This window comes from Octodon degus, unplaced genomic scaffold (assembly GCF_000260255.1).
Source record: "Octodon degus isolate 3935 unplaced genomic scaffold, OctDeg1.0 scaffold00005, whole genome shotgun sequence".
Classification (NCBI taxonomy): domain Eukaryota; kingdom Metazoa; phylum Chordata; class Mammalia; order Rodentia; family Octodontidae; genus Octodon; species Octodon degus.
The window spans coordinates 29,543,174-29,558,130 of NW_004524581.1; the positions used below are offsets into that span (position 1 = coordinate 29,543,174).

The following is a 14,957-nucleotide window of genomic DNA, read 5'->3' on the forward strand; positions in this document are numbered from 1 at the left end:
TGGACTCAGGACCCTGTGCTTGCCAGGCAAGCACTTAGTCTACTGAGCTATCTCCCCAGCTCCCCCTCTTCTTCTTTTTTTTTTTTTTAAACATTTATTTACCTATTTATTGTGTGTGTGTGTGTGTGTGTGTGTGTGTGTGGCCAGCTCAGCCCACCAGGGGGTGGGACTGGCTGGCATGTGGTGCTGGGGATCGAACCGCAGTCCCTGTGCTTTGCCAAGCTTGTTCCAAGTAGGTGCTTTAGACCACTGAGCCATCCCGGCAGCCCCTCCCCCTCTTCTTGAAGACAGAGCCCACACCCTTTCTGGATGTGTTCTCCCATACCCCTCAGATTTCAGAGCAGGAAGATGCCATAGCTTCAGGAACTCTGTGCTGCCTTCAAAAATACCTAATCCACAGTGACAATCCACCCTGTCATTTGAAATACTCCTCTTACATTGAAAGACTGACAAAAAACTCTTAGACACTTAACATAATTAGGAATAGTTAACCTAGTGTGAATTGGTTTACTTTTCTTAGGAGCAGGCTTAGCAGGAAGGGAATGACAAAAGGCACAGGGACAGCAGTCTCTGGGAAAGTCAAAATGTCCAGTGGTCACTGATGAAGGAAAGGAGATGGCATCTGAGGGATCCTCATCTGCCTCATGATTCTGCTTCATACCAAGCCTGCTCCCACTTGTCTACCCATGGCAGCAAGTTTTAGAGAGGAAGGAAGTTTCAACCTGGAAGATTGTCTCTGGCCTCTGCACTGTCAGCAGCAGCAGAGGATCTGGACCTGGCCGAGTATAGCAACAGCAACCTGAAGCCTGGTTGGTAAATGCAGCCCTCTTACCCCTCCAGATCCATCTACTACCCTTAATCTTTTGCACTAACCTCAAGTGTGCTGTCTCACAGCAGGCACCACACACAGAACTATGATAAAGGAAGATTAAAGGAAGATCTCACAAAAATGAGGATGATTTAGAAGTCTTTGACAAATTATTTTCCAACCTCTGGCAATGCGATAGTGCCCGTAAAGCCAAGGTGCAATAGGAGAGACTCTTTTCATTTAATTGACTAAGTTTTGGTTTTTTTTTTTTTATTTTAGGGAGAGGTCTACAGGGTGTTCAGGGTCTCACTATTAGATTGGACTTGCAGTGATCCGCCTGTTTACAGCCTCCCAAGAGCTGGGATTACAGGCGTATACCACCATACCCAGTCTCAATTGCCGTCTCAGCACGCCCCAGGGACAGAGCTGGCATGGCAAGCCCAGGGGATTGAACCCCAGGCCACTGCATCTGCTCCGATAGCTATTTGGCCAGCCTCTTTCATTTAATTGAGCATGCTTTTCTGAATGTGTTCATAGTAGGTGTTATCCTGGGTACTGTGGAGGCTCACAGATGACTCAGCCCAGCCAAAAGGACAGATGAATACCATGAAACAGGTGCAGTGTATGCCTCTGCCCTGGCTGTGCATCCAAGTCAAGTCAGCTCCCCGAACCATGCCTCAGCCTGCAGACTTGGGACTGGAGCCTGGTGGGAAGTATTTCTCTAAAGATACCAGGCAACTCAAATGTGCAGCCAAGTTTGAGAAAATGTATACAGGGAAAATCCAAGAAAGAAGAGATCATTTCTACCTGTGAACTCTAAAACCAAATAGTACATAATTAGCAGCCTGCCAGTAAGAAATGGGATTTGACACCAAGACAGTCTGACTTCCAGCTATGAACCATGGGCTTCAAAACTACTTAGGTTTTGCCTAATTGCAGATCTACTGAATCCAGATCCTTAAGGTGCTTGAGATTTTTAGAGTCAGTGGATGGACAGACCAGGAATCTCTCCAGTTTACAGAAACTGATGAGCCATAGCTTCAAGCAATCACCTGTCCTTTCCAGGAGTGCTTAGGGGAGAAAAAAGAAAGGAGTAATAAGGGGGCAGATCTGAAGTATCCTAGAGCTAAGAAGAAAACTAAAATCTGGAAGAGCACCCTCAAAGACCTTAAAACTTCTGGGGTTTTACTCAGCTTGCATTCAACTCTCTTCTACTCTGCATCCACCATGCCCAGTGATTCTAAGTGCTGGGAGCCCACCCACCCTCACTGTCCACCTCAGTCAGGCTCTACAGTTAGGATGTCTGCCTGCCAGCCACCCTGGGAAGCCATTCACAAGTGAGAGAATGGAGGAGTCCAGAATGCTGGTTCTTGCAAGGGCAGGAGGGGACTTTGCACATTCTCTACTTGAGAATCAGTTTGTCCAACTGATGAGGAGAAAACAGAACCTAGGAAAGTACTACCACAGAAAGATCATAAACACTGAAACCATTCAGTTCTACTGCTCTCTGGGAAAGGCTTTCTTATTTTTTATCTCCTTTTTAAAATGGGGGCAGTGATACCTCCTCATGACAGGTTGTGAGAAGTTGATGAGATTAATTTATGAAGTACTTCATGAAGTGTCTGATAGACCGGAAGTTCTCAGTGCAAGAACCTTGAGACAATAAGTATAAAACCACTGGTTCAGACAGCAGTTGTTCTGGAACCAGCCTGTCTGCTATGACAGCTGCTTGTCCCAAGTGGCTAAGTGACTTAAAATTCAGCTCCTCAGCTGCACTAGCCACAAGCCAGTGGCCACCATGGAGGACAGCACAAACATGAAACATCACATAAAGTTCTACTGGACAGCACTGCTCTAGGAGTTTCATTTTTTTTTTTTTTTTTTAACCAGTGATCAAACTCAGGACCTTGTGCTTGCCAGGCAGGCGCTTAAACTCGGACCTAGAGACATAGAAGTACCTCTTCTGGGGCCAGCTCACAACTGTCTGTGCTGGACAAGAGCCATGATGAGGCTCTCTGGGCCCCCAGTTCTTCCTTTGTCTCCCTTTCAGTGGTGTCCTAGAGTGGACTGTGAAGCAGACCACAGCAAAGCCAAGCTCCCTGGCAGAGCCTTTATGACCTGCAGTGGCCAGCTTTCTCCTCATCTCCTGGCCCGATGCTCACCTTACTTTACCTCCTCACACATTCACACGTCTCATTCTTCACATTCACACTGGAGGTGCCATTCCTCTTTGCTCTTCCAGCTGCACTGCACTCAGCTTTGTAGATCAGGCTCAAAGTCATCTTCCCTAAAGCTTATCCTGGTGAGTCTGTGGTCCTGGGGACTCAGCTTGCCTCCACTTATTTGCAAGCCCTGCTCTGCTGCTGTGCTAATACTCTGAAGCTGTCTTTTGTAACATTTTCTCCACCTGTCTTGGAACTTGCTCAAGAAGGGTCGTTCCCACTGGTTGGAATCTTTTGCAGCAAAAGAGGACTAAGGCAGACCTGTGAAATAGGGTCACAGATTATAGCCAGCACCTGCTGCTCTTGCTAGCTCACTGTTCCAGGGCTCCCTCCCACCAAACCTGCCACCCCAGAATTCATTCTCCCAAAGATTTGTGCAGTACTCATCGGAAGGGCATACTCTCATCTTAACCTTTTCTCTCAAGGCACAGATGTTTACTAGTTGGCAAGCCAGTTGATACTGCTGGGCATGAATCGGTTGGCCCAGTGGTTTTCAACCCTGGCTGCACATTGGGATCACTGGGGACCTTGAAAAATGTGACTACCTAGGTGCCCTCTAGATCCAATGAAACGAGGTCTCCAAGGAGAGACTAGGTTGCTGTTTCTCCTATTTTCCTAACTCAGGCAGTGTGGGGGAACGACTTGGCAAAGCTGGGAGGAGACTCTGGGGCAGCAATGTGACGGAGCTTCTGGAGAGGGTCTCCTGGAGCAGCACCGAGTCGGTTCTAATGCGAGCCTGTCTGGCGCTGTGTGGTCCTGGGCCAGCTTCTAAACTTTCTGCTTCCTCCTCTACACAGGAGTAAATCATTAGATACCCACATGGGGCTGCCATGAGAATCGAGGACCTAGTACGTGCTCAGTAAATGTTTGCTATTATTATTTTTTTAAATTTTATTTATTTGTGTGTGTGGCCAGCCCAGCCCACCAGGGGGCGGGGCTGGCTGGCATGTGGTGCTGGGGGATCGAACCACAGTCCCTGTGCTTTGCCAAGCTTGCTCTAAGTAGGTGCTTTAGACCACTGAGCCATCTCACCAGCCCCGGTTTGCTATTATTATTATGCCATCTCTAACTTTCTCTCCAGTATCCTGATTATGTATTGGAGGCTTGCTTCATGTTGAACTCAGTGCTGTAAGCTCCTTGAGGCCACGGCTTCTCAATCTTTGAAATCTACACTATAATGGAAATAGAGTTGAAACTAGGCATTGGGGGGGTATACATCCATAATGCCAGCACTCAGGAGGCAGAGACGAGGATTGCTGTGAGTCTGAGACCATCCTGGACTACACAGAAACACCCTGTCTCAAAAACAAAAGTAATATTGTTGAGCATATTTCTTCTACCAGTCAAAGTTATTGAGCACAGACTAAGGAGACACTGAAGGCACTTGGTAAATGTTTGTAACAGAGGAGTGGGTGGATGAGCGCCATCTGTATAGCATCCCCTCACTAGAAGCTGGCTTCTTTACTCTCCTGTGCTCTTTGAGGTACAGAGCGGTCAAAGAAGAGAGACGGGAAACTCAAAGAAGAACAGTACCTGCTTCAAGGCATCCATTTGACAAATGCCAGGGCCCAAAGAGAGTGGGAATGGTGAGTTACAAAACTGCAGGTTCAGCGGTCATCTGGCAGACTACAGGCATCCCCCGTAAAATAGATGGGTCTAAAACTATATGATGTTCCCTTGGGAAAGAGCAAATAGCAGTGTAGAGCAAGGACTCGGGTGTTTGGTCCTAGTCCAGTGCTCTTTCCTCATTGTCTCCTAGATTCTACGAGTGGTCCCCAACCTCTCTGGCACCAGGGACTTGACTTGTTGCATGGAAGAATTCCAATGACAGAGATGAGGAGATGGTTTGGGGACTAGATTCTCATAAGGAACACACAACCTAGTCCCTCACATGCAGTTCACAGGAGGGTCTGTACTCCCCCGAGACTCTAGTGCTGCTCATCTGACCCACGTTGGAGTTCAAGTGGTAAACCCTGGGATGGGCAGCTATGAATATGGATGAAGCTCCTCGCCTTCATGAGCTTGCCCACCACTCATTTCCTTCAGTGTGGCCTGGTTCCTCACAGGCCACAGATGGCCTAGAGGGTAGGGACCCCTGTCACCATTGTGCTTGAGGGAAGAATGTGCACCTCAGCCCGTGTTGCCCTCCCTCACCCCAGCAATCATCTCATACAGAATCATGGATGGGTGGAGCTGAAACTTGTATGACCATACAGATGCTCTGTAGGCATGGGAGCCCCAAACGCAGCACAAGTGCAGAAGTGGGCAGGGAAGGGGAAAACACAGTCACAAGTAAGAAGAGGCAGGGGAAAAAAAAAGAAGAGGTGGGAGGTGCAGTGGTGACAGGTGTTGCCTACCCTTGGATTCACTGCAGTGGGGCCAAGCAGCTGGTTAGAAACAAAAACAAACACCAGGATGCAGGTTCCTGCTGTTAACAGCTTCAAACCACCAGAGGAAAACTCCAAATAAATATAATTAGAATCTTGTAAAAACGTCCTCTCTGTAAACTTGCTCCCCTCCCCAGGGTCTACCCTTTAAGAGCTCTCCTCCCAGCCCTATCCCCAGTGCCCACACATCCCAATACCCTGCCTACACTCAGGGATTTCTTGAATCTTTTGCCTTGTCCTGCATCTTCCTGCATCTCAGCAGCTGCACTCCAGGTCTTTCTTCAGCTTGTCACCAGCAGTGAGCAGACCTAGACAGTCCCTGTCATGAGACTCTTGAAATCAAACCAAACAGCTCCTTAGGACTATGATCACAGCCACAGGGAAAACTGTAGTAGGAGCAAAGGCCCCAGCACCGATGCAGAGACCATGACCCCTCCCTTGCAGCTGAACTGCAGCATCCAACTGCACCTCCAAAGTGGGGCCTCGGTCTAAAGATGGGAGAGCTCTAGACTACAGCAGAATGCAGATGGCCAGCCTTGGAGCAAGGAAATACATGCTGTGGGTGCAGGGACGGGGCCAGAGAGTGCTCAGTTCCACAATACTGGCACTTTGGCTCCAATTCACAGATTTGCTGGGTACACACACACACACACACACACACACCCCATATGTGGTTTAGGGCTGTTTGTAAATGCCCACCCGAGGACACAACTATCAGGTATTTTGGGCCCCAGGAAACTGGGAAGAGGGAAGAAAGGAAAAATAGCCAAGGGATCTAGATTCAAGCAGGCAGAAATGGAGCAGGGTCAGGGGAAGGGCCTGGCATTTAGGTTGAGTAACCAGGAAGACTGGCTCAGGCCTGAGGCTAGCCAGCATCTTCTGCCTTCAGCTGCAAGGGGCCCTGCTGATTTTCCAAGTGAGGAAGATGCTTTCAGTAATCTCCTCCAAGGCCCCAGTCCTTGGGCTCTCCATTGGGCAAAACCCACTGGCACCACAACCTCCTGGTGCCACCTGAGACTGGCAGTGTATGGGCATATGGGAAGAGTAGTCAGTATGCTGACAGGGCAGCCTGTGCAGCCCAGGTGAACAGTGTGGCCATCCGCCCAACATCCCTCAGTTGGCTGCTGCCTGTCTTCCCTGAGGCGCAGCAGGCCTTCTATTTCCAGACTCCTGAAGAAGCTGTCCCCTGGTTGGGGCCTCTTGTGGGCACTGCCAGCCTCAGAGTAGACCACAGCTTCCAGCCTGACAGGGACTCTTTCTTATAAGTGGTCATGCGCTAGGGGTATGGGATGTCAAAGGAGGCCCACTCCTGGTCATGCGGGGCCTGGAACCGGGTGGGTTCAGGCAGCAAGCTCCTCACCTCTGGAGGGTCAGATTGAAAGCCATCCAATCCCCTCCCCCTCCCTCAGTGCAAGGCGCTAGCCCAAGTCATTCCACTTCTTTACCTCTCCAACTAAAACAAAATGCACATTGCCCCACTTCCTTTCTTGTCTCATCAGAGTACGCACACATACACACACCCCGAGTCATGAACATGCACGCTCACACACCCTAGTGAATGCACACCTCACATTCCCAAACTCACCCCCGGCCTGGCTCCTTTTACAACAGGTCCTGGCTGCTCACATCTCAAACCGGTTCTTATGCTCTCAGATTGCAGAAGGTTCCAGCAAACCATCTCATCTGAGGACAGTTGATGACTTTCTTCTTCTACCTGCTGCGTTTCTGCCTCAGTGTCCCTCTCATTCCACCCCGCAGAGACTCAAAGTGACAGGAGGTAAGGGGGGGGAGGACATAAACTTTTTTTTGTGCCTGCCCTCCCACCCCCGAGACAGGTCACTGAGAAAAGAGAGGTCAGAGGGATTCCTGAGGGATTTCTAAGCAGTCTGCCTGCTTCTGGGAAAAAAGGGCTTGGGGGGAACTGGTTAAAGATTGCTCCAAAGGCAGGGTCAGTACCTCTGCTCTCTCATTCTCCTGTATGGCCTGGAAGGGGCACAGGCACCAGCCAGCTGCCCGCACAACCACCTCGCCTGCTGACACGGTTATGGTTTTCATTTCATATTTTGGAGGGAGGGGCTAGGAGGAACAGTCCCCTCACTGTACAAGCTGGCCACAGGAGCTGAGGGAAGCGGGGAGGAGAGGAAAGAGCCACATTAAAGAGGAAGAGAGGGGTGGGGGAAAGAAAGAGAGACACATACACCCAGACAGAGACCTGGAGAGACGCACCGAGACAGAGAGACACTGTTCCCTGCCAGATGAACACTCTCACTCCCAGGGATGGTGCTACTTGAAAAATCTAAATACCTGACTTTATCAAAGCTCTATCCCCAAAGAAGAGAGAAAATTATCAGGTAAACAAAACAGCCAAGTCGACTCTCTTGGGAGCTCACCCCCCCTGGAGGCCTGAGACCTTTTCATTCAGCTGTAACCTGAGCCCTGTGCAAGGATTAGGTCTTTTTAACCACTGCTGGCCACCCCTCTCCTCAAGAAAAAGCAAAGCAAATTAATGCTTTTAAGTTAACAATTATCTTGGTTATCCAGTCTGTCTACCTTAACATACACAGACAGGCACTTGAAAAACACTCAGAACCGTGTACCAGCACCCCCCCCCCCACTGCTGACCCGCCCTGGAGTTCTCACTGGGGAAACAACAGCGCAGCTCTTAAGTTGCAGTCCCCACAGCTGCCCAGCTCTGTCCCATGTGGGTGATTGTGGTGAGCCTCACACTCCCACCCACACACATACATATACACTCCACTTCACCCATAGGTAGGAATCATCTCCTTGCCCCCCTGCCCCACTCCACGTGACTCTGGCTTTCTTGGTGTGTGGATCTCTAATGAAAAGGGACAAAGACACAGATATCCGCAAAGGTACATTAACTCCATGCAAGACAACTGCCAAGGGTATTTGTATTTTAAAGATCTGCTTGAGTTTTGTTTAAAAGCATGTGGCATTGAAGACAAACTTTATGGCACTGACAGTACTGGTGTAGGGTGATATGTTCAGGGGTGAGGGAGGCTTCCCCAAAGCCCACAGCACCCTGTCTATGGGTAGGACCATAGGCTGCCCTGACCAAACAGTACTTGCCCTTCCTTTGGTAATGCGTGCAAATCTGGGTCCAGAGACCACTTTCTAATTTACAAACCTGTTGTTAGGCGACTTCTGGCGGACAGAGTTTATAGATTTCCTGAATAGCAGGGGTCAATGAGAGGCTTCCATTCTGTGCCAAGCTAGACTCAGGAATAGGAAGGAAGGAAGGGAGGAAGGAAGGAGGGAGGGAAGGAGAGGAGGAGGGAGGGAGGGAGAGAGGGCACAAAGATGCCAAACTAATTGCAGCCCAGTCAGAGCAGGTGTGGCCCATGAGTGAACAAAACAGCCTACAAGTTCCTCCAGGGTAGGGGTCTCCCCTCCAGCTGCATTTCCCCCAGGACCCAACAGGGTATCCCATGAAAGAGGGAGCCCTGGAGTACCCCACCAGGATTCTGAGTCCTCCTGTCCCTGGAAGATGGGCCGATCTCCCAGGCTGGAGAGCCTTGTCCTGATGGCATCTGCTCCTGTTAGGGGTCTCCTTCTGCTTCTCCTTTGGCCAGGGCACCCTCCCCCAGGATCTCTAGCCACTACAGACACTGGCTCCAACTTGAAAGAGCCCCTTATCTAGTCTTTAGATTACTGCATGAAATCTGTTCCTTCAGACTAAACTCCCTAGCTAATTCCATGTTATGAGTAAGTCAGCACGCACTACAAAAGCCAGCTTTGTTTATGAAAACACAAGCAAATCCACAGTGAGGAGAGGGGCTGCTCCAGGCTAGGGGTGGCGTAGCTGTGGACTGTCTGGAACCAAGACTGAAGAAGAGGCAGTTTTCAGGCGGAGAGGGAGGGAGAGGGGTCTGGTATTTGACAGTTGAGGGTCTCTAGTGTGTGGTTCTGTTAAAGGACAGATTGGAGGGAAGAGGGGTCGTTGGAGAGGTGGTGCTTTGGAAGAGGAGGATGGTGGTGACGCAGCTCCATCCTAGTCAGAATGGAGCCCATCCAGGGCCAAGCAGCTGAAGAGCCAAGTGTGCTCAAGGCCCCAGTACACCACGACCCTACTGCCAGACACAGCTTTTCTCAACTCCCAAGTTCAACTTTCCTCTTGGTCCTGCCACCTCCTCACCCCTGCTGGCTTCAGGAGCCCTGGGGACAATAGGCAGAATCATAACCTCCCAAACAAAACCTTGGTGGGAGGAATTTTCTTTTTGTCCATACGAATCTCTTTTCAGTTAGGACTCCCATTAGGGGAGGGGTGCAGCAGGAGGTCAAGGGGGACGGGGTCTGTCCCCAGAGAACTGTGGGACACCAGCCTGGTTTCCTCTAGTAGAGCCTTGGGCCTGGCCAGGCGATGAGCTAGGGGTCACGGACTGGGGCGCAAGGGCCTCTCAGTCTCTCTAATTCCTAGAGGGATCTGTCGGAGCTCTCCAGCCTGGAATTTTACTTTGTTATTTTAATGCAATACTGACCTGGATTTAAATGGAATTGGAAACCCGAGGACTTAATAAATAAATATTATGATAAGAAATGAAAGCCATGCAAGACGAAAGAGATTTCCCCCCAAAAGGCAGAAATGCAACATTCTTGCCAGAAGCCAGTCACAGAAATTTTCTTCTCTTCTTCGGCCCCCTACCATCCGGTGAGAGACCAGTCGGTTTTTCCGTAAAGGATTCTATTTTTCTTTAACACATTTTCACTGATAAGACAGCAACTTGGAAATTCTGTCTCTGAACTTTGCATGCAGGGTGGGGATCTACAGCACAGCTGAAAAGTTTTCATTCCCGAAGTCTCTCCAGGCCACAACTTTTAAGTGTCTGGCAACGTCTGAGAGAAAAGAGGATTCCCTCTGACTTCAGAGGACAAAAGTCTTTCGAAGATGCTGGGGGTGGCAGTGAAGTCTGGTGGAGTTGTGAAGTGCATGGTCACTTCTGCACACCGCCAAAACTTCCCACTCATCCCCTCCGCCGCTCGCTCCTCCAGCTCTGCGCCCTGGGCGCGGCGCCCAGAGGTCAGGGCCCCAGCTGGGGACCCCGGGGACACCGAGCTGGGTCCTGACAGCAGCCGGCTTCCCAGCACCTGCCCCTCGGCAGGGGCCGGCTGTCCCAGCAGCCTCCCACCTTACCTTGCGCAGCTCTGCTGTGCTGGGCGGCGCGGGCGTGGACCAGTAGGACGAGCAGGCAGAGCCCGGGCACGCGCCCCGAGCCCATGGCTGGAGCCCAGCGCAGCGGCTCCTCCGGTGCCGCCTCGAAGCCCCAGGAGGGCGGAAGCCGGCGGGAGCCCCCGGTGCGCCGGAGGGGGAGGGGAAAGGCGCCCCAGCGGGGCCGGGCTGGGGCTGTGGGCGCGCAGCGCCCTGAGAGGGAGGTTTGCGATGCTGCCTGCTGCTCCCAGCCGGACGTCGCGGAGAGCGAAGCTCAGAGCGTAACGAGGCCGGGGGTGCCCGGCGCAGCTGGCTGCAGGGAGTCCGAGCCCGGAATCCCACCGGATTCCCAGCTGCGCCGGAGGGAGCTGCAGCCGGAGAGCGCCGAGCCGGAGCGAGGGACCTGAGAAAGGGGAGGGGAAACGCGGAGCAGAAACACGCCCTTTCTGCCTCTCTTTCTTCCTCTCGCTCTTGCTGGGTCTCTCGGGCTCCAACTCTTTTTCTTCCCCTTTCTCCTCCTCCTCTTCTTTCTCCTCCTCTCCTCGTTCCTTTTCGTTTTCTTCCTCCTCCCCCGCCTCCTCCTCCACCACCTCCTTTTTCGTGCCCCCCCCTTTTTTTTCTTCTTTCAAATGGGGCCTCGGCGTGGCGGCCGCTCCCTCTGCGCGCCCGGGCGCGGCGGCCCCCTCCCCAAGCTGCCGGGCCGCTGCCTGCAGGAATTTACAATCCGGCGCTGGGGGAGCGGGCCTGGTCTCCATGGAGACAGCTTCCCCGGGAGCAAGGAGGTCAGGCGCAGACCGCGCACAATCAATGGATCAATGCAAGCCCCGCTCGCTCGGCTCCAGACCAAACACACCGAGCTCCGGCTCGTCCTCTCTGCCTGCCGCCCGGAGAGCGGGGGCGCGAGGGTGTGAGCGGCACAGGTTTGCACGCACACCTCTGCTGGGAGACAAAGAGGGCGCGAGGAGTCGGGGAGGCTGCGGCGGAGGTGGGTTTTACCGGCACTCGGGTGTGCCCACGACACAGCCTTACACGCGGGACACAACCACGTAGAACTTGGAAACAGATGGCCCCCTACTCCAGCCAAGTCACGTCCTCCCAGCTCTTACCTTCATCTCACCCGGTCCTCTGGACTCAATCCCAAATCTAGATTTGAGTCCACTTTGAGGACTAAGAAGAAAGTAATCTTCTCCTGCTAATCTGACAGCTCCAGGGCAATTAGGATTTTGGAAGTAAGTCCACTGAGCCACCTTTCCCAGACAGACGTGGACATGTGGACACACTCGCGAAAAGCTAACCCACAGAACCAAGCGGTTGTGCATGAACACCAAGACACAAGGTGCAAGCACACTCCTACAAGGCTGTACCCATAGCTTCTAGCCGTGGGCCTAGGTCTAACCCTTCATCCCTCCAACTATGAGGGTTCCCAGGATATGTTGAAGTAGAGACAAGCTGTTGAAGGAGCAGTGTCTCCCAACTACCAACACTGCCTCGTGACCCCTTCATAAGCTCTACACCCTTTTGCCTTACACTGTAGGGGAAAGAAGAAAGATCTTACTAGAAGGGTGAAGGCTTTTATGGGCCTGTGATCAGACTGATCATACCAGATCCCTGCAGATATTCAGAGATAATGTTCTGAAGGGCAGGTCAGTCTCCCAGGTATTCAGAAGGAAAGGGCCATGGCCAAGATCTCCCTAAAGATGACATAGGCAATTGGCATCAGCCGGGATCAGCTTTGTCAGCAGCCTCCATGTTACCTAGGGGAAGAGCGGAGCTCCTCTTTTTGGAGAGATTGAGTGGGAAGGTAGGAGACTCTGGCTTCACATTCCCTGTTCTGGTTCTATCAATGGTAAAGGTGACCCCTGGCAAGTCACCTCTCAGTGGGCCTCAGTTTCCTCATCTGGACAAGAGGGTGAATTCACCTAGGGATGGAAGGGGACAGGAGAAAGCATGGGGAGGTGGGGAGGTTATGAGAGTCCTTGGGCGATGTGAGAGGTGACCATGATGATGTGAGCGTGCTGGTTCTGGGAATGGATTGGAGACCACAGAAAGGCTGGGTCAGATAATCTCCGAGGTCCCTTCCAGCCCTGTTGCTCTTAAGGATCTCTCCCTCTCATTCCATTGAAACACCCCTCCCCTTGCAGTAGCTTTGCCTGCTGCCACCAATTATGTGCAGGGCTGGAGGACAAGTGCAAACTTGCCACCCTTTTAGCCCCAAACAAGAGAGTAGTTTAAAAAAAAAAATTGGTGGTTGCCAGAGAGTGCCCATGATCTACACGGGACACTGAGGAAGACCCCATTCTGCCTGGCTTTGCCCTGTCACTGCTGCTGAGTCTCTTGGGCACAAGGAGAGGTGTTCTAGCTCACCCCTACCCCACATCCCTGGTGAGTTTGGGGGAATGATGTAGGGTCCCCGGATGTGACTGTTGCCCTGGCTTTCATGCGAGCTGTCCCACCCAAGCCACTGCAGCTCTGGATGGCTAGGTGTCCTTCACCCTACTTTCTTTTTGTGTCATCCTATCAGTTTTCCTGGGATCATTTCCTCTACTTCTCCAGAACCAGGTAAGCTCCTCCCCCACATCTGCCCTCTGCACCCCACTGGACACTCAATCTAGTTCTAGCCCACCCCTAGACCTTCAGACCATTCTGTGGGGGTAGAAGCAGGGATCATATCACCAAGGCATTGTAAGTTGGGTACTGGCCACATTGTCCTCTGCTTTGTCCACTTCATAGGGATTCACACTTGGACAGTAAATCAGGAAAAAGAAGCAGCTTATAATATGTAACTAGCAAGGTCAAAATGTTGAGGGGCTGTGGGCTTCCCACATTCACTCTTAGGCTGCATTCCTGGCTTCGCTTCCTTCAGGGATACTTATGCTATTCATTTCTTTCAAATTTCCCCTGAAAGTAAATCTGGGGAGAGGACCAGTCTGAGGCATAGCTGATCCATCCTGCTCAGATCTTTCAGGGCTCCCTCTGCTAAGACGCCTGCCACACTCAGGGATTTCCCCTACATTGCCAAGTCTTCTTCCTTGAGCCCTTGCTTTTTCTACTGCTCAGCTTCTCCATATGTAAAAAGGAGCCCAACAGGCCTACCTTGATGGGCAGTGTAGTCTACCAGGAAGCAGGTATGAGCCAGAACAGATGGCCCCAAGGTCAGTGTTAGGCCCTACCAACTCCCAGTCATCGCTCTTCCTAGAGAGTGATTACACCTCTCTGAGCCTGAGCTTTCTCATCTGAAGAATGGCTATCGAAACATTTCATTTATTTATTTATTTTTTATTTATTTGAGAGAGAGAGAGAGAGAGAGAGAGAAGTGTGTGTGTGTGGCCAACTCAGCCCACCAGGGGGCGGGGCTGGCTGGCATGTGGTGCTGGGGGAGTGAACCGCGGTCCCTGATGCCTTGCCAAACTTGTTCTAAGTAGGTGCTTTAGACCACTGAGCCATCTCTCCAGCCCCTATCGAAACATTTCAGAGAGAACATCAGTGTCTCATTGCCTGGGTTCTAGAGCTAAACGAATGTGCAGGTCAAATCTCAGTTCAGTTACTCTACCTGTGTGGCTTCTGAAGAGTTTCTCATTCTTAGCTTCACTTTGTCACCTGTAAGAAGAATAGCAACCTCACGGGGTTATGGTATTAAGTGAGATAATGCAAAGGAAACTGTTGCAGAGTTGGTGTGCCATTGGTGGAGGTGGCCGTTCACAACTTCTCAGAAGGGACAAAGGACACTGTGTTTGATGGCCAAGGTATAGCAGTGCCTGGGAAGGAGCAGCCTTGGCCCAGGCCACGCTTTGATGCTGCTGAGTGTCAGGGCAGTCAGCGCGGTGATTCTCATCCTATAACAGGTTCCTGTCTATCACACATTCTTTCTGGGAAGGTTCCAAAAATTCCATTCATGGGACTGGGGAGATAACTCAGTACAATAAGCACTTGCCTGGCAAGTGCAAGGGCCTGAGTTCAATCCCCAGTTCTGCCAAAATAAATAAATGAGTAAAATTCCATTCATTCTAGCACACAGCCTCTGTCAGCAGCGCTCCCATAATACGGAGAGAAGGAAATTGACCTGCCAGGACGGCAGCTCTGGATTCTCTGCTTTGCATACATCCTTCTTTGTTTATAGAAGGCACAGATATTCTGAGACATAATTGGAGCTCCTAACTGCCCCTTACTGGGGCCTTTCAACATGCTAGGCACTGTACCAGGCCCACCAGTAGGGATCCCCATTTTTCTCATGGGAAACCTGAGGCTCAAGTAGGATGACAGAGTTCAAAGCTTGTGTACCTCCTTTACTCTCTCCTGCCTCTGGAGAGTGCACAAAGACCCAGTGCACTCAGGATGAGAGTCACATCCAGGGCTTCTTCGCTCTGGAGGGCCGT

General features: G+C 51.4%; 1 protein-coding gene across 3 annotated transcripts in view; it reads right to left on the reverse strand.

Annotated features, from left to right (window-relative positions):
- The window catches only part of Scube3 (signal peptide, CUB domain and EGF like domain containing 3), a 35,366-nt gene extending 24,338 nt beyond the window's left edge, over nt 1–11,028 (reverse strand). For all 3 annotated transcript variants that reach the window (XM_004624207.2, XM_023720732.1, XM_023720728.1), the window contains exon 1: nt 10,570–11,028. In XM_004624207.2, the coding sequence (XP_004624264.1) occupies nt 10,570–10,654 (85 nt within the window). In that variant the 5' untranslated portion in view covers nt 10,655–11,028. The remainder of the gene's footprint in view (nt 1–10,569) is intronic.
- Nucleotides 11,029–14,957: the final 3,929 nt, after the last annotated feature.